At 43.9% G+C, this 24391-nt stretch overlaps 1 protein-coding gene across 2 annotated transcripts in view; it reads left to right on the forward strand.

Moving 5' to 3' along the window:
- Nucleotides 1–21738, forward strand: part of CDH20 (cadherin 20) — a 164153-nt gene extending 142415 nt beyond the window's left edge. For both annotated transcript variants that reach the window (XM_034762072.1, XM_034762073.1), the window contains 4 exons: nucleotides 2297–2418; nucleotides 5011–5128; nucleotides 18450–18701; nucleotides 20196–21738. In XM_034762072.1, the coding sequence (XP_034617963.1) occupies nucleotides 2297–2418; nucleotides 5011–5128; nucleotides 18450–18701; nucleotides 20196–20695 (992 nt within the window). In that variant the 3' untranslated portion in view covers nucleotides 20696–21738. The remainder of the gene's footprint in view (nucleotides 1–2296; nucleotides 2419–5010; nucleotides 5129–18449; nucleotides 18702–20195) is intronic.
- Nucleotides 21739–24391: the final 2653 nt, after the last annotated feature.

A 24391-nucleotide genomic window follows, 5' to 3' on the forward strand; every position in this document is an offset into this window, starting at 1 on the left:
GACCACCACGCTACAGCGTCATTCTTATGCTTGCCTCCTTCTCTGCCATGAATTTTGTTAAATTATATACTCACCCTCAGTCTGCAAGTGAATATTTTTTGAACGTTTGTACAAAATACACCCAGCCATCTCTGAGTTAGGTGAAGGAGGGAGGTGGGGGGGGGGAAATATACCATTTCCGCTTTAATAGAAGTGTCAAGGTTTTGCCTTTTTTTGTTTGTTTGTTTGTTTGTTTTTAAATATGCACAGCTCAAAGATATAAGTGTAAAACTTTCCCTTGGCTTAATCCTCGAAGAAGAAGAATTGCTTGTTTTATCTGAAAAAGACTGAGGAACAGATCAAGTGGATCTTGAATTGTAACTGCTTTGCACTGTGCACCACTAGTCTAATGCACCCAAAAATCCAATTTCATAAGTCCAGGGAGGCTCACCTAAGTCAAATGCAAGGGTGACCTACCCAAGTAGTGGAGAGCTAATGTAAGGGCTTTTATAAACACACCTCCTCTCCCTATATAGCAGCAGGAAGGGGTCATAACCTGATATGACCTCACACCATCCCAACCTATCCTTACCCGTGTGCTCAGCCTTCTGTGGCCAAAGCAGCCCACCGGCTCAGTTAAAGCCATGCATTAGAGCAGCACTAGGATCAGAGAAAGATAAGGTGAAACTCCCTTGCACAGCACCCACTGACTCATTCTCTGAGTTGGCTGTAGCTACGGAAGTGTCCCATATTGTCTGAAGCAAATAAAATTTCACTTTTCTGTATGTGCAGTACAACATTTCTATTAGGCTTCTAGCTTTCAAATTGCCTGAGTCAGTATGCACTTGTGCATACAATAGATGAATAAGGTGAAATGGGATGACATTTAATAGTGCGAGGTCATGTATTTAGGGACTAATGAGAAGAATTTTTGTTATAAGATGGGGATGTATTAGTTGGAGGTGACAAAGGAGGATGGGTGTATTGGTTGATCACAGGATGACTATGAGCCACCAATGTGATGCAGCCATGAAAAAAGCTAATGCAGTCCTAGGCTGCATCAGGCAAGGTATTTCCAGTAGAGACAGAAGTGTTACTAGAGTTATACAAGCCACTGGCGAGACCTCATCTGGATGACTGTACAATTCTGGTCTCCCATGTTTAAGAAAGATGAATTCAAACTGGAACAGGTGCAGAAAAGGGCTAGTAGGATGATCAGAAGAATGGAAAACCTACGTTATGAGCGGAGACTCAAACAGTTTGGCTTGTTTAGCCAAAAGAAGGCTGAGGGGATATGATTGATCTCAATAAATACATCAGAGGGAAAAATACCAGGGAGAGGAAAGAGTTATTTAAGTTAAGTGCCAATGTGGACACATGAACAAATCGATATAAATTGACCATCAGCAAGTTTAGACTTGAAATTAGATAACGGTTTCTAGCTATCAGAGGAGTGAAGTTCTGGAACATTCTTCCAAGGGGAGCAGAAACCCTAACTGGCTTCAAGACTGAGCCGGAAAAGTTTTTGGAGGGGATGATCTGATGAAACTGCTTACAGTGGCATTTAGCCAATCTACGACTGCTAGCAGTAAATGTCTCCAATGGCCAGTGATGGGATACTAGATGGGGAGGGCTCGGAGTTACTACAGAGAATTCTTTCCCAGGTATCTGGCTGGTGGGCCTTTCCCACATGCTCAGGGTCTAACTAATCACCATATTTGAGGTTGAAAAGGAATTTTCCCCCGGGTCAGATTGACAGAGACCCTGGGGGCTTTTCACCTTCCTTTGAGGCATGGGGAATGAGTCACTGGTGGGGTTAAAGTAGTGTAAATGGTGGATTTTCTGTAACTTGGAGTCTTTAAATCATGATTTGTGGACTTCAGTGACTCAGCCAGAGGTTAGGGGTCTATTACAGGGGTGGGTGGGTGAGGTTCTGTGGCCTGCAATGTGCAGGAGATCAGGTTAGATGATTACAGTCAGAAGGGACCATCACAAAGTCTATGAATTTCTATTTTTAACCTTAGCCTACCTTAATTTTTGGCATTGTCTCAAACTTTCCCAGAAATTTACCTTGTGCTTGTGGCCAGGTTTGAGAAAGCTGTGAACATTTGAGGAGTCGAGGTGGTTAGACTGGAATCTGGAACTCAAGCTTGCCTATAGTATCCGCTATCTTCCCACACCTGTTACAATTAGAATAATTTCCTTCAGTGCAACAAGGCTAAAAAGGAGAGTTCACTTGCCTTTTTAGTAGAGCAAGCAGCTACTTTTTCCTGTGATTATAAAGTCCCTGTAATTATTTTGTTCTTTCTTCTTTTAGACAATCCCTCACAGATTGGCAGTGTATCAGTCACAGTAAAAGTCCTGGATGTGAATGATAATGCTCCTCAGTTTTCCAGATTCTATGAAGCTTTTGTGTGTGAAAATGCAAAAGCTGGACAGGTGAGAAATCCTGTATCTCTGTGTGAGATGAATGTTGTCGCTTACATGCAGATACTGCATTGTATGGGCATAGCCAGCAACTAAGAAAAGGGAGGGGATGGGGCAAAGTAGATTTGCACTACAGGACATCAGATGTTTCATCAGAACTCTGTTCAGCAGTTCTGATGCTCTTGGCCCAATGTGTGTCCTCTGATGACTTCATTGTTTTCCAAAGGAAGTTACAGTTGCTAGTAATAATATCATCCACAGCACCTTTCTCCTCCCCATTGATCACAAAGTACTTTGCAAACTCTGATTCACTTCACTTCTGACATGAAGCCATCTTTAGAGAGGCTGGCAACAGTCAACCAGCCAGAATGTTGCACAGCAGCAATGACAAGAGGAAATGTGAGACCACTGGGGCAAACTCTGCCTCTAGTGAAGAACACTTGGAGTCGTTAGTGCTCCTACATGACAGGCAGTGAGTTGGGTTGGGTTTTTTGTTTGCTCTTGTGGTTTTTTTTTAAATCCTGGCAGGAAGAACTCCACATACACAGTAAGTTGCATAGAATTGAACATATCCATCTAGGAAGGATGACAGACTGAGTCAGCTCTCTAGGGGTTTGATCATGTAATTACAGGAAGTCTAGGTATTTCTAATATAGGATCCTAGGTTCTACTCATTGACACCCATGAAAATCAAGAATCACTCCACTGAAGCAAGCAGTGCTGATCTCACAATGGTGTCCCTTCTCTGTCACAAATCACAGTTTTCATATATGGACTCATTCATTAGGGTTTCTATATTCCACAGGCAAATGCACAAACTCGGCATTTAAGGTCTGATCCTACGCTCATTGATGTCTGGGAATTTTGTCACTGACCCCAGTGGTTGCTCAACCTGGCCCTTAGGCATTCAGTATCCACGGTACTACATTTGGGCACTCAAATCAGAATTGGATGCCTAAATTTAAAAACTGGAGTGCCCTTCTCTTACCAGGGGAGGAAAAAATAGACATTCCATATTTTAGACCTGCCCTTAGCTTTCACTAAATCTACTTCAAGCCTATTTACCCCTATAAAGTAGCCTGGAATAACTGGGCCAACTTCATGATAGGACTCCCCTGAAGTCAATGGGTTTATACCAGAGATAACTTTGTACAACTATGCACACAGAGCCCCCAGAATGAGACAAAGAAGAAAAATCACTGATTGGGTTTCCTAGGGGACAAACTTTCCAAGTAGTGCATGAGAATTTAGACATGCAGCTGCCATTAGGAATAACTGGAGTCATGTGACTAACTTGCTTTGCACCACTTTGAAAAGTTCCTGGAATCAGTTTCCAAGTGCTATTTAAGGCTGCCCAGGCCTATCATTTCTCAGTTAATCACTTAGAAAACAAACTTCAACGCTATGAATTCAAGTAGAAATTTATTCATTATATTAAAACTAAGCAAAAGGTTTGTCCCTGATTCTATTACATGCTCAGGCTGAGCAGTAGCATACTCTATTACTCCTCGTTGAAATCAACAGACTATTTAGAGTAAGGGTGGTAGAATCTGGCTCTGAATCAGGTTCTATTTTCTTTCCAAACAGCCTATTATATTCCTTGCTTAAGGCAATGCTTGTTTGTTTTCTTATTGTTGACTCCATAGGAAAAACCTAATTAAATTAAAAAAAAATTACGGGAGCTTAGGTTTCACCATTTAAAGTCAATGGCAAAACTCCCACTGACTTAAGTGGAGTTAGAATTTTGCCCAAGGTACTTGAACTATGGGTCAACTACACTATCACCAGCACTAGTTCTTCTGAAATCCAAATGCTTTTTCTAGTGCACATCCTTGGTGACAGAATATATAGAATGGGGAGGGAAGTTTATATTCTGTAACTTACAGCAGGTTTAGCTTATTGTGTGGAAGTCAGTAGAAACCAATGAATGGAGCAGGGGCAGGAATTTAAATTTGACCATTTTTGGAGGGGCATGTTCTGTGCCCCTGACAATTATTGGGGGGAGGGTATGCCACTGCTTGCCATCCCCCTCGTGCATACCTCTGAAAGGGAGCATTCATCACATGGAAATCAGGCATGGAAAATTTACATATAGAATTCTACAGAACTGCCTTTTTTCCCCCTTCTTTTAAACAAAGTGACATGTTTCCCTGTGAAACATACCTTACTATTTAAAATTATGTTCAAAATACTCATCTAGGGTTCAGTGTGGATAAGTGTCTGAAAGTTATCTACTTGGTAGTAGAAAATGAGGTTGGAAATCTATTGACAATGGACTTTCTTGTGACATCTGATGCATGTGCTTCTGAGCATTTCAGAGCCTTCAAAAAAGGTTTGATTTAAGTTGGGAATGGGAGGGTGGCTTGTCTGTTATTTTAACCGAACCAATTGGCCCATCCCTAGTTTTACTGGGATTTGTATGATTGCAGTGAAATGAAATAAAATGAAGGTTAGAAGGCTTTCAATGTCTCAAGTCATGACTTGTCCCTCACAAGATGGTCTTGTTCAAACACTGCGTTTGCTTTCACTTTTAGAGTGTAATTCTTTAAGCGCTGTCTCCCTAGCAGGGCTGCTACCATGCTGTTTTGTTCTTGCATCCCACAGCTGATTCAGACAGTGAGTGCAGTAGACCAGGATGACCCACAAGAGGGTCAGCACTTCTACTACAGCTTGGCTCCTGAGGCAGCTAATAACCCCAACTTCACTCTAAGGGACAATCAAGGTAATCAGAGTGGACACAGTCAGTTAGTTACACTTATTTCTATAGCCTGAGTTGGACATGAGAGGCTTTGACTAACAGTGCGCTATGAGACTGCCATTTCCAATAATGCCAAGTGACACCTGCTCCTTAAAGGCAGCGATAAAATGACATATTATTTTATACACTTGAAGGTTATACAACATTTGCTTCTATATAAATATTTCCCAGTGATAGGCTCTTTTCTTCAAGGAAAAGTGTCAGCATTGTGCAAATTCAGATCTTCTGGTCACGCTGTAGGCAACTAAGATTTCAAAAGTGGGACTTGGTTCAAAAGGCAAGGCTTAAAGGTAGGATTAGAACTGGAACTAGGAGAAATCGAGAGCAAAATAATTTCCCTCTTTTGCACCCTACATGTTTTCTTCCAGGCAAAGAAAGTGAATGCTCTTATTATTCCAGTGTCTCCTCTCTTTTTCTCAAAGCTCTTTACACTTGTTCACTTACTGCTCGTAAAAAAGCTGTCGGAGTTACAGGGGAGATGCATAGCACAGAGGTAAGAAGCCATCTAGAATGCCCAGAGCCGAAAGGGAAAAGCCAGAGTAGAACACTCCAAAATGGAAACAGGGAGTAAGAAGGGACAACAGTGAAAAACCATTGTCCAAGAACAAGAAAATAATCAAGCACATTAGCTGGATGGTTCAAATGGGATCAATCAAAGTGAAAAACATTTGGAACTGAACCTGGTCTTGCAATCCCTGCACATAGGATCAGGCCCAAAGTGTCCTTTATTCTAGTTTTAAGAGGTGACCACAACTATATAAAGGTTCTCAGTGAAATATTTAGTGCAGAAGCAGCTCACCACATTTTGACTAGTGGCACAGAGCTACTCATCTGCACTGCCATATAGGAGACCTAGCATTGATTATGGAGCTGATACAGGGTTGGTATATAATGCTTTCAGCCTATGGTAGGAAGAAGTCTCTCAGGTACAGCAGCAGTGATCCCTCAAGCCAACTGATGGGTGGCAAAAGGATTATTTCAGGTGCCACAAGTGAGGTTACACTGGGGGCAAATGTAGAAGACTCACAAAGTGAAGATCTTCCTCCCTCATGGAGAGGGAAAAGTCTGTTGCTAGCTACAATATACAGCAATAAACTCCAATATTTAAAATCAGCTTCCTGCTTCACCTCTGCAGATAAATGGGGGTGCAGTGTTGTGGATGCAATTAATGGCAAGCACAACCTGTGTACACTGGGTGTCCAATTCCCTTTGCTGACCATACCTGCTCCATGCACATATACCATCCTTTTACCCATCCAGACTGATACATTTCTGAAAGGATGATTCAGCACTAACCAACACCTGGAATATTATTCCTGAAACTGGTGAACAACAAGGAGAGAAACTCCTTTGGGTAGTGGAGAAACAGCAAAATGCCTGTAAAAATGGGGAACAGATGGGCATCCTGTGTTCAGGTTATCAATTTATGTAAATCGGTCAAACTCCATTAAAGTCAGTGGGCTATAAACAAGTTTACACCATTTGAGGATCCAACCCCAGTTGTCTATTCTCTGTACAAGTTACAGGGCCGGCTCTAATTATTTGCCGCCCCAAGCAAGGGAAAAAAAAAAAAAAGAGTGCCGCCCGCCGTAACAACCCGCCGCCTCGCCGAAACAAAAAACAAAAACGCCGAGTGCTGCCCCGCCGAAACAACCCCCCGGAGTGCTGCCCTGCCGAAACAAAAACCCCGAGCACCGCCCCGCCGAACCAGGAAAAAAAAAAAACAATCCGAGCGCCGCCCCGCCGAAACAAAACAAAACAAAAAAAACGAAGTGCTGCCCCACCACCCCAAGATTGGCCGCCCCTTAGAAGGTGCCGCCCCAAGCACGTGCTTGGTCGGCTGGTGCCTGGAGCCGGCCCTGCCAAGTTAACCATTTCTATCCAAGAGCAATTTGGGATCTGAAAGGGCTAGATTAATTTAGCTACATGAGCACCCATTTCTCATCACAGCAGTTAAGAGCTACCTAGGGCAATATGGCTGGTCAGGAAAATAACTTTCTAGGACTAGTGGTGGAGAGGTATAGGCATAGGCACCTTAACCTGTGGAGTTTACTTCATCGAGAGTCCACCAGAGCTTAACTTGGCTTAGGTGGCCTTCAAAAGCATGGAGTACAGCCGACCTGTAGTCAGGCATTTAAAGGAAATGCAATTCACCACTCTTGGCAGACAGAGGTAATAAAGTCAGACCCTCAACTGACTTCAAAGGGAGATGGGGCAGGCCCTTAATTAGCTAATGTGGCCGTACTTCAGTGAGCTATGGATGTGAATATAGCTTATGGTGTACTGGACTTGTGTGTGGAGCGGGCGGGGGGATGGGGGGGGGCGCGAGGTATTTTTTGTAATAGTTAAGGTGCCCCAGTTCATCAAGAGAGTCTGGGGACATTTTTAAATTAATAAAAATAAAGGCACCTGCAACTGCATTGGCCATGATCTGAATACAACCTTGCTTCCTACTCCACCATGCACCTGTCCATCTCTCTCCAGGAATACAGAGGAAAGTTTCTGAGGTCAATTATAAATGTAGATGGAGTTTCTGCCATGGCTAACAAATGGGTACTTTTAAAAAGAATGCAAGTAGCAAGAAGGCAGTGACTTTTCACAACAGCAGGCCAATGCTATATCTGCTCATAACCGTTATTTGGAGAGGGACCCAAAGGTTTCCCCCTGCAACATTTTGTGACCTTGTTTCTCTTTTGGGGATGGGAGACAGGAGACATATTTTGCCAATAAAGTTGAAAGCAACCTTCACTGTAACATTTGGCAAACTAGGCTCATTGTGTCCTAGAGGCATTGTGCTAAAAATAGAAACTTATGAAAATTCTTAGCATCAGATGTACTCTTTTGGTCCAAGGCTGCGCTTTGTAAAATGTATAGTGGCAGCAGTGACTGAATAGCTGTGCCTCCTTATCACTTTAAAATGCCAGTTTTTCAGAGACATATATCCTAGCAAACATAGGGATAGTATTGCTTACAAATCTGAAATGTACATGGAGTAGTTTATGAACAGGATTGTATGATTTCAGTAACCAAAGACGTCCCTTCCAGTCCTACCTGCAATCCATAAGAACCTACTGCCTTGACAGTTCAGTGGTAACAAATAGTGATAAAACTTCATAATTATACTTTCATCTGGGAATCTCACACTACTTTATAAATTAGGAGACTGAATCACAGAAAGGATAGATACTTATCTAAAGTCACTTTGCGGTAATGATGGGAACAGAACACAGAACTCCCAAATCACAGGTCTTGTTCTCTAGCCACTAGACAACAACTGCCTCCCAATTTGGAGTAAGGGAACAAACTAGTAAGATTACCAATGCTGTTGAATACATTGCTAGCCACTGCAGTGATTAGGAGTAATTCTTTATCAAAGCTGTAGAACTCTAGCACCAATTAAAACCCTAAGAGTCAGTTTGCAGTCTAAAGAGCTCCCCTAACACCCCCTCTCAGTTCAGAGGAACATATAAAGGGTAAAGGCATTAAGTGTTTTGGATGCGAGGATCTACAAATTAGTGGATAATTTCCTCCGTTGACAACGAAGATTTCAATACAGTCGTCCCTTGACTCAATCCTCTGGCCTCCAGCTTCTGATAATGAAAAGGAATAGCAACCATGATGGGTACAGGCACCAATTCTATACTGGTGTGTGGGTATTTGTCTGCAATCTCAAACATCCACCTTCTCGCCGCACAGTATTTTATGGCTTGTGGGTTCTTAAAGACCCTTTTCCTTAAATGGGAGGTTACCACTATCTCAGACATGAGAGAGAAAACCAAAAAGCTGAAAATCCTGAGAAAATCAAAGTTCCTTCTTCATGGTTGGTTGTCTTCATCAAAGATGGCTGCTGCTTCTCCTCCCTCTCCCCCCATCTCTGGTAAAATATTTTTGCATTAGTTATTAACTATGATAATTACTTTAAGAAAACCAATACTAATTCTGAGCTAGATTATCCCTGGTCCTTGCACAGATGCATAGTGCCTTCCCTAGCCCCACAAGCCTAGATGCTGGAACTAGGGGTGCTAGCTTGAAGTTATTTTCATCATATACAGGGTTTACAGTTTGGTTAAATGGCTCTTAGCACCCACACTATACAAATTGTTTCAGCCCTCCTGCCAGGGTTTGTTTTGTTCCCAGAGTTTAGTGGAGTACAGTGATTGCTCCCCTGAAAGTACTAGGGGCGAGCAATCATCTCAGCTGGAGCAGGAGAAAACAACTACAGCGCGCTCTCGTGCACACGCACACACACCTGCAAAGCCAATCCTGCATGACATGGCGTATGCTCCATCCTATGGGATGGAGTATCATGTGTGCTCCCTCTGTTTGCCCAAAGGCTGACTGAGGAGACGTTTCCTCTGCCAGAAGTGGTACAGAGCTACATCTGTCTGTACTCAGGGTTGTGGCTAAATACTACAGTCTATCCCTCTGTGATGAAAAGAAGCTGCATGAGGCTGTAGTGAGGTCAACACTTCCTGTGCTTTTGTATCACCCATATTTCATAGAACTTCTCTTTTGGGTTACGATCTAGCAGGTATCCAATCTGGGCAAGTGGTGTATTCAAATTTCTGACATGCCATGTCACATTCCATCATATTATACACCCAGCAGGATTGCATCGAATCACATTGGCATTTGATGAGACACATGACTACACGACATGGCACAAACATATTGCAGTTACAATGCAATAAGTCCAGTTGTTCTTTAGGGATGAACTGGATCCCTGCCTGGTATTAAGCTAAACAAAAACAAAAGGGTGGCAGACGCAGAACGCTGAGAAACACCAAAGGGAACTACATCACCATGACTGGTTAAGAGAGATCTGGGAGACATATTTGCAGTAAATTAAAAAAAAAATGTGCTTCAACATTTGACTATAAAAGTCTGTTTTTCATCTTGGAAAGGAACAAATATTAACACGACCTAGGGTTTGTCAGTAACTAATGCTACACAGCTTCAGCCAGACACACTCCCCGTATCGAAAAGTGATTTGTTTTATGAATAAAGTAGAACCCTCTTATTATCAGGGGCACCAACCAGGAGGAACTAGGGATGAACAGGAGGAGCTAGGGATGAACAGGAGTTCTATTCTTGTTCACTTTAAACAGGCTGGTCCTGTGTCCATGTATGCTCTAAGCAAGGTCCCATGCACAGTGTGGCTGTGCAGCCAGCCAGCCCCATAATTTACCTTTTTGCCAAAATGCCACAGAACTGTCTGTTGGCACAGTATAAATTCAAATTGCCATTTCCTGCCATTACTTCAGCTTCTCCACCCACTCTACTAAATGTGCTGCAGAAAGGATACTGTATTAGGTGCTGGAGAGGAGGTGTCAGAGGGCACCTAGGCAGCCTAGAAAGAGCTTGGAGAGGTTTGCAGAAGAAGGCAATTGCCATTTTGCAGTTCCTAAGCCAGAGGTAGTCACTGGGCGGACCAGGGGCCAAATCTGGACTGCCAGATGCTTTTGAATGGACCGCAAAAATATTTTTATTTACTTATTATCATTGTTATTGCAGTGTGAAAAATGTTTCTCTGGAGTCTGGACCTTGACTATACCTTGACCAAGAAATTTGGACCTTGACAAAAAAAAAAAAAAAAAAAAGAGGTCCAAAGCCTTCCCCAGCTCCAGAGCTATTAATGGGCACAGAAACAGAATTCTGTTTTGGTACCATGGATGGCAGACACCTCCTTCTGTGGGATGCCTCTGTTTCCCTTTTTTAAAGCTACCAGCCCATTTGCTACACTGCATAATCAATAAGCATTGCCACATAATCAGTGCTGTTAAATTGGGGGTGGGGACAAAATGTTCAGCCTAAAAATGACAATAAAACTGTTTCCACTGCAAACAAAGCAACTCTCCGTCCTAAGTACATTTATACAAATTCCACAATTTACAGGTAGGAAAATGTCAATTTCCCCTCTCCTCCGCCCTCTCCCCCCCTTTATTTTTGAATGGCAGTTTTCCTAGCTAGCAGTGTCTTTTCTGCCAGCCTACCCTGTAAACACTGACAGCACCAGGTACTTCTAAGGATATCAATACACCTGCCTCACCAATCAAAAGCACAGATGGCCAGCTCATTATTTCCTTTGAAACAGTCAGAGGGGAGGAAGCAAAAATTAAATAGGAAACTGCGAGCTGAAATTCAGACATCCCACAGCATCATTCCATCCAGGGGAGTTGGGGGTGGAGTTTGTTGGCCCATCAAAGAGAAAAGGAGCTGTGGCCCTACAACTAAATGGATGCCCCAATATCTGCAAATAAATTGCAGTAACGATTAGGACATTTGTACATAGGGCCAACTCATCTGTCGTACTCCTTCAGTTCCTCCTCCCTCTTAGCAGCACAGACTGGTTAAGAGCCCTGCTACCATACTTTCCTACTTATTCATGGGCCTTCCAAGAGGCATTGGGCTTGTCTAAACGGGAGGTTTAAATTGGACTAAATCAAGTTAAACCGGTGGGAAAATGCTACAATGCATTATAGCATATTAACTCTGGGAATTTCTTTCACTTTGAAAGAAGATTGACTCAAATAGAGTTTGTTCTGTCTATTGTTTGTGTTCATGCAAAGCTATTGTGCACTTCTTTGGCAGTCTTCCAGCTGCTATCCCACACTGCTTTGCAGGCAACCATTAATGACTTGTCTATTTATCTCTATGCCTTCCACTGCTCTGGTGTCACGCTGACCAGATGCCCCTTTCCCTGTTTAAAAACTGGCACAGGGCCAGATTTTGTCCATTTTCTCCTGGATTTGAACATATCGGCATTGCAGCAGTATTACTCCAGAAGCCCTACAATATGCCTAGAGTAGCTGGTTGGAGCTGTGCCGAGACCCTGAATCTCATCACCATCTGGGGGGAAGTATCAGGAAGCTCTTGTGGCCATCCGCCAGAATCAAGCTCTTTTTGTGGGCACTGCTAAGCACATAACCAGCACACCAAACAGTGCAGGGTAAAGAGCAAAACAGCCCAGGAGGACTTACATTCACACCAAGGATGCTGGGAAAAGGTCCAGTAGTGGCAATGTGACCTGTCCATCTTTTGAAGAACTGGACAGAATTTTGATCAGTTACCCTACCACCCAAACCAGAAAGGTTATGGACCCTGCTCTGTCCCCACCCCAAAGACAACCTGGAAGACTCACCGGAGGATGAGCATGAGGAAGCCAGTGAAGACCTGTCCCCAGAATGCCAAGATTTCTTCAGGACTCAGAATCATGACATTGGCCAAGTAGAAAGTGAGCCCAGTTCCTGACGTGCAGCAACCAAGCCCAATTCCCAGCCAGAAATCCAGGCCGGGACTGAGAAGGCAGCTCCTCTCAAGGGAACCTTGTCATGTAAGTATCTATCTTTATAATTTATTATTAATATTATTGTGCTATGCTGCTGTGCTAGCTTCAGTTTGGGTGCCCCATGGCCACAGCCACTTTAGTTTGATGCGAGCTAGGAGCCTTTCCCAGTCTCCAGCCCCTCAGCTCAGCCCACATTGTGCTTTTGGCCCCTCCATACAGTTTTCAAAATGGTGGCTGCTCTGGCCAAGCAGCCTGCATCTGTCTCATGCTAAATGTCTCCTGACCATTTTCAAGCTCATGCCATGGAGGGCACATACCCATCCACCTATTTTTCTTTCCTCTCCCCACATCTGTCCTGTCTGGCAACGCCATCTGCCCGCTCAAAATGGCAGCCAGCAGCCCGACACAGCCTCCACCTGCACCCCACACACACATCTCCCCAAGTTTATTCAAATAATGAAAACATTCATCTGTGCAAAATTGAACAGTTTATCAATGCAGTGGTTACAGGAAGTTTGGTTACTATTCTCAGTTTACATGAGGTAGACATGGACATCGCATGCCTGTACAGGTACAAAAACTACAGCCCCTCACGGAAGTATAGATGCTCTGTAACAGTGAATGCTTCAGACAACCACTGCAGAACCTTGTTTTTCTCTGCACTTTCACCACGTCTGCAAGGAAGATAAAGCAGAATCTAGGCCAAAGAAATTGCCTGTCTTTGGTCTGGGCATTATGGAGGATGGCTATGCAGTCATTCCCCTTCCATTTCTGCAGCATTTTGAGGAGAAGAGCCATCTTGGTGAATAACTTTATCACTGGTCTGCCCTTTGCTTTTGTTAAGAAGGCCATTCTCTGCCTTTGTAGTCAACCATCTCTATGTAACATCATTAAGAATCAGGACAGCATAAAAGTGATGTAGAGGGGATTGCTATCCAGTTCTCCCGCACAGGCCCCCTGCTCACCCCTACCCCACTCTATAAGCAAAAATGCAAAATTCCCAACCCTTTCCTAGCCTCTGGGGGGGCAACGGCAAACCCAAGCAGCATATACCACACAGACAAAAATCCCTGCAGAGTTCTCATTCACACACCACTTACCAGCTCTGAAATTCCCCCAAGACTGGGAAGAATCTCAGGGAAAGAAAGTCACCAAGTCCATATTAAAAAAAAAAAAATGCTATCTTAGCCTCTCTGGAATACGAACAATAACCCCTTATATGTTTTCCTTCCTCCCACAGCCACAGCACTTAAAGGCCTTGTCCTGGAGGGTTTGGCCACTGCATCAATGGCTGAGTTGCTGGCTAACCTGATGAGGAAGAGACTTAAAATGCAGCATTGCAGAAGCCCAACGACAAATAAAAATAGTGGAGAGATGGAGGCTGTACTTGGGCAAAGAGAAGGAGCTCCTCAGAGAGACCATTGGGGTGAACAAAGTGGGTCACAGTGGCCAGGGACAGCATTGCTGTGGCAAAAGTTGCTGTTGAAATAGACATGGAGATATGAAGGCAACTCCTGGAGGCTATAGAGAGCCAGAAAGGTCTGCTGCAGCTTCTGTTAATCAGGACCCAGCGATGTAATGCAGCCCCTGACAATACAGGGTACTGGGAACACTAGCAACAGAGTGTACTACTGTACACCCAACAGAGTACCCCCAACCGCCATTCCTTCACAGACCCAAGCTCAGGGCAGCAAGAAGTTTCACTTGGGAGCCCTCATTTTTTGAGCCATCTACCACCCTTAATAACTTTGAGCCTTGCCACTCGACACCAGAAGGCCTAAGAACAGGAGGAGGAAGAGGCGAGGCATATGCTCACCTGTGACTTGAGTCTCCCCTCCACTGTACGATGTCACTTTGAATTTTTGTTTAGTTATTGTTCTAGATAAGACCTGTTTCTGTTTGCTATATGTTTAATAATAAAACTCATTAAAAATCATTTATAAAAAGAGTCGTCAATGCATTTTATATAGCAAATCCATAGACTGTAAATAGTTTAGAGTGTTTTGTAGAAGAACCATGCACAGACACAAAATAAAATGAGGATTGCCACGACATTGCCCTTCACTTCACTACCCATAAACAATACTGCACTGCTCACAATCCATCCCACATATACACCCTCAACTGGGTAACAGCTGCACATTTTCAGGCCTGAGACTCAAATTAAGATCAAGAGGTATCTATGACAACGTTACTGGCCGTTTTAATTTTGTATTGGATGCCTTGCTGGCTGCTCAAGGCACAGCCTTATCCCGGGTGGAAGGCTTTTTCCCTTACTCTGACAAATGTTGTTCAAAATGTAACATGGAGCAATAATTTTAAGGCACTTATTTTTTCCCCTCCAGCTTCCAACCTATTCCACAAACAGCGCCACCTTCCTTTCAAACTGCAAAATGCACACCCACTGTCATTCTGCAACTATTCAGACAGTAGTTAAACAATTCCTTCCTTCTGTCCAAACCGACTGTGAATGGCTGTTATCGAGGGAAGCAAAGGACAAGCCAGGTCTCCTAGGATAACCAGAGCAATCTGCACACCATAATGTCCATAATCATCCTCTAGGCAAACTGTTCTTGATCCATTAAGGTAAACAGAGCTGAGTTCCCAAAATCCTTTCATTGTAGACTCTTCCATACCACCCTGCATTTATGTCTGTAAACCTGCCACGGTGGTCAACAGACTTTGTAGCACCATGGAGAAATACCCCTTTCTGTGTATAAATTCTGAGCTGCGGGAGTGGGGGGGAAGGGATGGGAGGAGCCAAATAATAAGTACATTGCTGCCATCAGTTGCTCCAATACAGTTTGGAAACTCCATGAGTGCAAAGCCATCAATAATATTCTGAACATTACCAAGCTTTATAACCTGGTGTAACAGTACCTCATCCATGGCACCACACATAAACAATGGCCCCCACAGCTGATCTCCCCAGGCCAAATTGGTTGGCTGTGTTCCGGTAGCATTCTGGGGTGACCAGCTTCCAGATGGCAATGGCAACCTACATCTCCACAGGTATAGGGCACCGTGTGTTGGTATGCTGCCACTCCAGGGCCAGTTCTGTACAGATCTCAAAAAAGGTTGCCTTCACCACCCTGAAATTCTCTCGCCATGGCTGATTGCCCCAGCTCTGCAGAATGATCCTTTCCCACCAATCCACGCTGGCTTCCCAAGCCCAAAAACAGCACTGAAGGCTGTGAAGCTACTTCAGCAACTGCTCCTCTCATATCAGTTGCTCGCCGTCCTCCTCTTCTTCCTTAGCCTCTGAAGCTGATGTGGCCAGTGAAGTCCAAACTCAAAGTCATCCAGGTTTGAGTGCTACCATAGAGTCCAAGCAACCTCTGTGTGCTTGCAGTTGCCAGCATTGTTGAGTTCATGCTGGCTGACAACAATTCAGAAACAATGCTATTCTGCCCAGAAAAGGAAGCATGAGGCGGAGAGAATGGAAAAATGGGATTTATTTGTTTTTAATTGAACTTCCCTGGCTTTTGGTATGCATCCCACAATTCACAGAGAGAAAAATCCCAGCATGCACACTGCTCAGCAGCAAAGGACCATAGGATACCCTCAAAGAATGCTACACGCTTATTGTTCACCAAGCTGCCAGTGTGCGAACAATGATGCGAATCAAAAGAGGCACCGCCAGCCTGTGTGCACCATTAGTGCAGCTCATGTCCTGCAAGTTAAATAATGCATGTCATATCAATCCCCTACCCCCCACCTCGACTCTGTGTGGACAAGCCTAGTGATGGCACAGAATTCCTCTTCACCAATTTAGTGCTGACAAGATCAGCATTGACTTCCACAGGAAACCCCTGCAGGTTTTCTTGAGGATAGAACTGTGAAAAACTGCTGCCTGAACCCCCAACCCTTCTGGCCAGCTGCACCCACGCTAATTCGGAAGTCCTGACTTTGTGAAGTTTGTAGTGTGGATAGGGGCCTTCGTGTTTTGAGAAGAGTTGGTTGAGAACTGGAAAGTCTGTTCTGCAGACAGGGGTGTAGGAGGAATTGTTCTGAATTAGAGCAAAAAAAAGGTGAAATTTCAATTTCCTGTGAAATAATTCCAAAAATGTTTGAATTGAGACCAAAATGTTTCATTTCAATAGTGTTGAAATATTCTGTTTCAACTTTATTGTTCTCATTCATTTAGTTTTGACTTTTAGATTATATTAAAAATATAATATATAAATACCATATTATATAAATGAATATAATCTAAATGAAATGAATCAAAATGAAATGTTTGATGTTGTCAAAAAAAAAAACAACACCATTTCTACCTTTTCCCATCTAAAGTTTTGTCAAAATGGACATGTTCCTGCAAAACATTTTAATTTTGATTATTTTGGGGGGGGGGGGGGAGGGGGGAAGTGCTGAAAAAGCATGCAATCCTCCCCCCCCCACATGAGACACTGAATGAGACTTATTTTAGCATCTTTCATCCACTTGGTTTCCCCAGTGGACAGTTTGTATAGCCCAGAATGATTGAGCCAGCTGATTTTAGAGGTCTTTCAGATGTCAGAAAAACAAGCCACACATCAAAAATAAGAGAACACTACATGCAGTGGTGAGCTGGAGCCAGTTCGCAAGAACCAGTTGCTAAATTTAGAAGCCGGTCTAGAACCGGTTCCTAAAGCGGCTGGCGGGTGGGCAAACTCCGGTCCGCGGGCCACATCCAGCCAACGGGACTGTCCTGTCTAGCCTGCTTGAGATCCCAGCTGGGGAGGCTCCCCCGGCCCCTCCCCCGCTTCTCCCCAGAGCCCCGCTGCCACTACCCCAGGGCTCCAGCAGTGGGGCTCTGGTGGCAATTTAAAGGGCCTGGGGCTCCAGCCCCTGCTGGGAGCCCCAGGCCCTTTAAATTGCCCCCTGGGGAAGCCGGGCCACCCCGGCACGGCGCACCGGCTCTTGCCAGTGCCGTATGGGGGTGTACCGGCTTACTTCCGCTTCTGGGTAAGGGGGTGGAGCTGCAAGCTCCAGCGGCTGCACGGCATCCTTACACAGCAGCATGATAAGAGGGCCAGGCCAGGGCTGGAAGAGGGGTTGGATAAGGTAGGGAGGGGGTGGAGATTCTGGGGGGGTGGTCAGAGGACGGGGAACTGGGGGGGAGTGGGGGAGTTGGGTAGGTGTGGGAGTCTCAGGGGTCTGTCAGGGTTGTGGTGGATGGGGTTGGGGCAGTCAGGGGACAGGGAGTGGGGCAAATTGGGTAGGGGGTGGGGACCTGGAGGGCAGTAGGGTGGGCGGGGGTCAGGAGACAAGGGAGGGGTTGATGGGTTACGGGTTCTGTGGGGGGCAGGACATGGGTTGGGGTCAGATGGATGGTGGCGGGGGGGAGAAGACAGGCACGTGGGGCTTGTACTCACCGAGCAGTTCCCTGCCGGGTCTTCGGCGGCACTTCGGCAGAGGGTCCTTCACTCACTCCAGGTGAAGGACCTGCCGCCGAAAACCTGGAGGGAGTGAAGACCCCCCTGCCGCCGAAGTGCTGCCGAGGACCCGGTAGGGAACCGGTTCTTAGGATTTTGGGAGCTCATCACTGACTACATGTCCACAAGAGTTACACAAAGGGGTTTCCACAGCATTTTCACTGGAAGCACAAAGAAACAACAAGGCCTAGAAAAGCTGCTGAGCAGAAACAAACAGGGACAACAAGTTGCCCTCAACTGTTCATTTCTATCTTGCTTTCTGAAAGATATTTTAGCAAGATCTGAAGGCTGAGAGTTTGCTCTAGGCACTGAGTGTCACCAAGGGTAAGAGAGTCTCATAAGGTGTACGCCTAACAGGTCTATATGTTTTAGCCTGAAAACATGTTGGAGTTAGGTTGGGAGGCTGAAGCAAAATGCTGATTAGTGACAAATTGGTGAAAAGCAAAGAAAACAGGGAGAAGATATCACAGCTGTGTGTCTAATGCTGGCGGGGGGAGACGGGGGAGGTTTAACTTCCCTTTCCAGCTGAAAATGTTTGCATCATAAATTCTTATATATCTTTGTTAATTTCCTGCCCTAGACAACACTGCCTGGATTTTAACCAGGAGATCTGGCTTCCGACAGCACGAGCAGAACATCTTTTATGTCCCCATCCTGATCGCCGATAACGGGCGCCCCATGCTGAGCAGTACTGGCACTCTGACCGTGCATGTGTGCAGCTGTGATGACGATGGTGTGGTGATGTCTTGCAATGCAGAGGCCTATATACTCCCTGTCAGCCTGAGCAGAGGAGCACTCATTGCAATCCTAGCCTGCATCTTTGTCTTGTTAGGTAAAACTTGTGTTGTCTTTCCTAAGGAGGGCTTAAATCATCTATTTTAGTCATGACACTTGGCAGACTGTTAACCTCACTAAGGCTGATTTTATATTGTGTATAAAATAGAAGTGGGTGTATAATATATATATAAAGCTTTTTCTTTATTGACCTCAGCATTTCCCCCAAGATTTTATGAGACAAAGAAGGGCAATGAGGCAAGGGAGGTCAAGCCATCACATGATCAAATGGTCTAAGTTTCTCTCTCTCACACACACAAATCAGAAAAAAAAATTGAAAACTTGTAAATTTCATTATTTTGGCTCTGAATCTTCCAGATGTTTAGCACCTCTGCTCTCCTTCTTTGTTTTAATCAGAAATATCTACTTACTTAGATGGTCCCATCATCATAGTATCTGAGGTTAGTATCTGATCTCCAGGGGGAGCTACGGTGCTTAATCTCTCTCTTGCGCTCTCATTTATCCACAGATCTGGTCCATTTCCCTACCCATTTCCCCTATACACGGACCCAGATAATGGGATCAACAGAAATCTGGGTCAGATTGCTCCTCCCCTTGATCACCACACATTCCCTAACGTTTCAGAAGTTCACCTTCAGTCTGAGGAGCAATGGGATAGAGGCGCAGGCTAACGTTTTCGAAAGCACCGAAGTCCTATTTTCAACAGTGACTTAGGCAATTAGGAGCCTAAGGCCATGTCTACACTAGAGAGCTTACAGCTGCACCACTGTAAGATCTCTTGTGTAGCCACTCTATGCTGATGGGAGAGAGCTCTCCGATCAACATAATTAAACCATCCCCAATGAGCAGCAGTAGCTATGTCGGCAGGAGAAGCTCTCCTGTTGACATAGAGCCGACCACACCAGTGCTTGTCAGTGTAATTTAGGTTGCTCAATCAGGTGTTTTTCCTCACACCCCTTAGCAACATAAGTTATACCAACTAAAGTGATAGCATAGACAGTCTAAGTGTCATTAAAAAACCAAAACAATGGGATTTATGAGAGAAAGGGAGCAGATTAGATGGGCCCAAACCACAACATTTAGGTATGGGTCCAGCTTACAGCAAACCCTCTCCCACTCCAAAGTTCCGGATTGTTTAAATCCTGGGATTTGGTTTGGCCTATTATAGGAAAAAGGATCCAGCAGCCACATTCAGACCAAAACTTTAAAATTAATTTTCTTAGCCCCATCCCAGCTGCCCAAAGCTCAGAAGTATTTGACTTCTATGCACCACTGATTTGGGCTCATATCTAGAGTCAATCATTGAATGAGGTATTTCAGTTATTACAAAATTGTCATACTGATTCCGTCAGAGTTTGTAAACACCAAGTACAATGGCTGGATAGGGTGTTGGTATTTGCATTCTCACTGCATCTTTCAGCCACGCCTTCTGTTAGAACTGCACATGTGTTCCTTTTCTCAGTGATTAAGGAGAGTAGATGCCAGAGAGCTGCTCTTTCTAATGCCCGTATGTTTTGGTTGCCCCTTGTAGTGCTCGTGCTGCTCATCTTATCCATGAGGCGGCACAGGAAGCAGCCTTACATCATCAATGAAGAAGAGAACATCCATGAGAATATCGTCAGGTACGATGATGAAGGGGGCGGGGAGGAAGACACCGAGGCCTTTGACATTGCTGCCATGTGGAATCCCCGGGAAGCCCAGATAGTGGTGAAAAGCAGGCAGGACATGCTGCCTGAAATAGAGAGCCTCTCCCGATACGTGCCTCAGACGTGCATAACGGACAACAACGTTCACAACTATGTGCTGGCCAAGCTGTACGAAGCTGACATGGACCTCTGGGCTCCTCCTTTTGACTCCCTCCAAACATACATGTTTGAAGGGAACGGCTCAGTGGCAGAGTCACTCAGCTCATTACAGTCTGTCACTACGGACTCAGACCAGAGCTATGACTACCTGACAGACTGGGGACCTCGCTTTAAAAAGCTGGCCGAGATGTACGGCGTCACAGAGGGCAACGGGGCTCTGTGGTAATGAGTGAGGAGCAGAGTGTTTTCTACACAACACAAACGTCCTAATCTAGATCCGTTCTCATCGGAAGCTTGTGTGGACATAGGGCAAGACCTCCTAAAATTGCAGTATGGTGCTTGAATGAGAATGGGGGAGACGGGTGCAAACAAAGCTCTCTCTCTCTGGCTCAGCTTTACTCAGTTAAATTAAGTTACATTTTTAAACAGTGGAGAACAAAAAGAGGAAAGTATTTCCTGATTTTTATAGCTACATTTGAAAGCTTCATTCCTGGAATATAATGATATTACTCTGTTTTTTTACATGGCAGCTTACGGAGTTCTTTGCATCTGGATATGAAGATCCTTAGGGTCCAATAGTAATCTTCAGCTCACAGGGAAATTGCCAGTAAAAGAGGATGCCTAATTGGTTATTTCCCCCCATTGCTTGCTAACAAAACAGAAAGCAGAAAACTGAAACTGGAATTGTGAGGAGTGTTCATTATAAAATCAGCCTTCTTCCTTTGTTGCTAAGAGTCCTTTTAACCCTTGAAAAACAAGCCTGACTTTTTCCATGTTGCTCAGAGGAGAGGGCTTGGAAAGACCTTTGGATTTGTGCTCTAGTTTAAAGGCTGATACATGAGTCACTGAGGCTGAATACTAATCCACCCCCTGTCAAGTTAGTGTAAATTTATTTTCCTCTCAGCTCTTTAAAATGTTGGCACTGCAGAACTGCTCAGAACAAAACCAGAAAATCTGCCTCTTTTGCACTGTAGATGTCTCTTCCATGTGCCAAATGTGATGGTTAGATGCTAGCAATGAAAGCCAAATAAAAAAAAATTGATAAATACATGGGTTAGAGGGGCTTTCCTAATCTGTGTGAGATCAATCCAAGGGATGTTTACATACTGTAGATAACCTACTTGAACAAATGCAGTATTATAGAAGAATAAATGGATGTAAGAAAATTACATATATAAGTTTTGTATATTTGTTAATAATTTTGGTAATAAATATGATGTACTGCATACAGTACAGTACCTTAGCACCTCTTTTAATAAAAGTTATACTGAAGGGAAAGTCTGATGACAATTTATTGGATGCTTTATGTACACCAGTTAGTGCAAAACGTGGTTAGTCAGAGCTGTATAATGGAACCGAACTTTCAATCTGCAGGGTCAAGCCCATTAAATGTTCACTTCTAAATAGTGGAACCCTTGTCAAATAGCTCATTTAGGAGAGAGTCATTCCTCACTTTATGAAGCATTTAAGGCCATGTTTTAAACCAACTTCTCTTGTTGTATGCATAACACTTATGCACTCATTGGTTCACACAAATGATGAAATCTACTCATTTTCCTGTGCAAATAGGATTTGGTGATTCTCTTTTATTTAGTCTAGTTTTAGACTATAAACTCTCCAGCAAAGAACATCTCAGATGCCTACACTCCTATGGCACTATGTAAACAGCAAATAAAAGTGCTTTAGGGTTTCTCATATGTTTGCTCATCAGTTGTGAAAAAATTATGAGTTTTACTAGATGCAATATGCCAGTAGTTCAGTTCCACATCTGGATTGGATCCTTCACTGTCAAAAGGGGGGAAAGACCCCCTAAGAGCAAAGAAATATATTCTGTAAAAGTGGCGATAGTGTAAACCAAGTCCATACACCAGTTTTTCTATTACAGCAGTTTTATAGCACTGTAAGTCTCTTATAAATCAGTGAAGTAATAATACCATAAAATCATTTTAATAGCATGGAGAATCAGGCTTATAATGTTTAATTATAGAAGCAAGAACTCAGGGTTTAACCCATTTTATAATTTAGGTATTGGCTCTAGAATTCAAACCCTGTTAGACCTGTAAGTGTATTTTTTTGTTTGTTTGTGGGTTCCCTCCCCACTCTGAACTCTGGAGTACAGATGTGGGAACCCACATGAAAGACCCCCTAAGCTTATTTCTAGCAGTTTGGTTAAAAACTTCCCCAAGGCACAAATTCTTCCTTACCCTTGGATGGTATGCTGCCACAACCAAGTGAGTTAGACAAAGATTCAAGGAAAAGGACCACTTAGAATTCCTGTTCCCCCAAAATTCCCCCAAGCCCCTTCACCCCCTTTCCTGGGGAGGCTTGAGAGTAACCAAGGCCAGCCCTTGGGTTTTTAGGACACTAAAACCCAATCAGATTCTTAAAAACAGAACTTTTATTATAAAGAAAAAGTAAAAGAAGCACCTCTGTAAAATCAGGATGGAAGGTAATTTACAGGGTAATCAGATTCAAAACAGAGGATTTCCCCTTTAGGCAAAACTTTAAAGTTACAAAAAACAGGAATAAACCTCCCCCATAGCACCGGAACAATTTACAAACTAAAAGAAAAGATAATCTAATGCATTTTCTTCCTATTACTTACAATTCGTAATCTTAGAGGCTTAGTTCAGGTATGGCTTTGGGAGATGTATTTTCCCTGCCCTGATTCCTCGCTGACCCAGAGAGAACAAAGAGACCCAAAACAAAAACCTTCCCCCACAGCTTTGAAAGTATCTTCTCCCCTTATTGGTCCTTTTGGTCAGGTGCCAACCAAGTTATCTGAGCCTCTTAACCATTTACAGGTAAAGGAGGGATTTTATGCTGCCCTTAGCCGTATGTTTATGACAGTTTGTTTATGCAGAGAAAAAATACAAATGTTTTTCCCTAAAAATAGTTCTATGAAGCCCTGCTCATAGTCCCTCCTATTCTTTAACTTTCATGACTGTGATGTTCAACTCTGCTGTACTTGGTGGCATGTGAACAGTTCTGCAGTCCCAAGTCTGCATTTGCCCTCGCTCAGCCTCCTTGATATTGACAGAACACTCTTTATATGGTATATTTATGGACAGCTGTGAGGGGGCTCCAGTAGGCCTGAGACCAATTTCTCACTGGGAGTGCAGGCAACTGCCAGAAGACGACCATGTGTAGTGGAAGAGCAACTCATCCAAAGAAAGAGGAGAAAGATTATTTGTGAGGGGGGCAAACATAGAATAGTAAAATCTAGCCCTTACTCCTACTGGGGATCAGTGGTGACCTCTCATTATGACTGAGGGCATCACAATCTGCCCACAGTGGTTTTGGTGAGAGAGGGAGCTGTCAGGGCTGGATCCCCACTTTGAACTTTAGGGTACAAATGTAGGTGCCTGCATGAAAACTTCTAAGCTTAACTACCAGCTTAGCTCTGGTTCGGCTGCCACCATTTCAAGGGATTCCCTTCCTGGGAAACCTTGAAAAATCTTCACCAAATCCCTGGTGAAAACAAATCCAAACCCCTTGGATCTTAAAACAAGGGGAAATTAACCATTCCCCTCCTTCCTCCCACCAACTCCTGGTGAATCAGTTCCAACCCCCCTGGGATCTACAACAGGGAGAAATTAACCATCCCTCCTCCTTCCTCCCACCAACTCCTGGTGAATCAAGATCCAAAACCCCTTTGGATCTAAAACAAGGAAAAATCAATCAGGTTCTTAAAAAGAAGGTTTTTAATTAAAGAAAAAGGTAAAAATCATCTCTGTAAAATCAGTATGGAAATTAACCTTACAGGGTAATCAAACTTAAAGAGCTCAGAGGACTCCCCTCTAGTCTCAGGTTCAAAGTACAGCAAACAAAGATAAACACTCTAGTAAAAGGTACATTTACAAGTTGAGAAAACAAAGGAAAACTAACATGCCTTGCCTGGCTATTTACTTACAAGTTTGAA

This window comes from Trachemys scripta, chromosome 2 (genome assembly GCF_013100865.1).
Source record: "Trachemys scripta elegans isolate TJP31775 chromosome 2, CAS_Tse_1.0, whole genome shotgun sequence".
Lineage (NCBI taxonomy): Eukaryota > Metazoa > Chordata > Testudines > Emydidae > Trachemys > Trachemys scripta.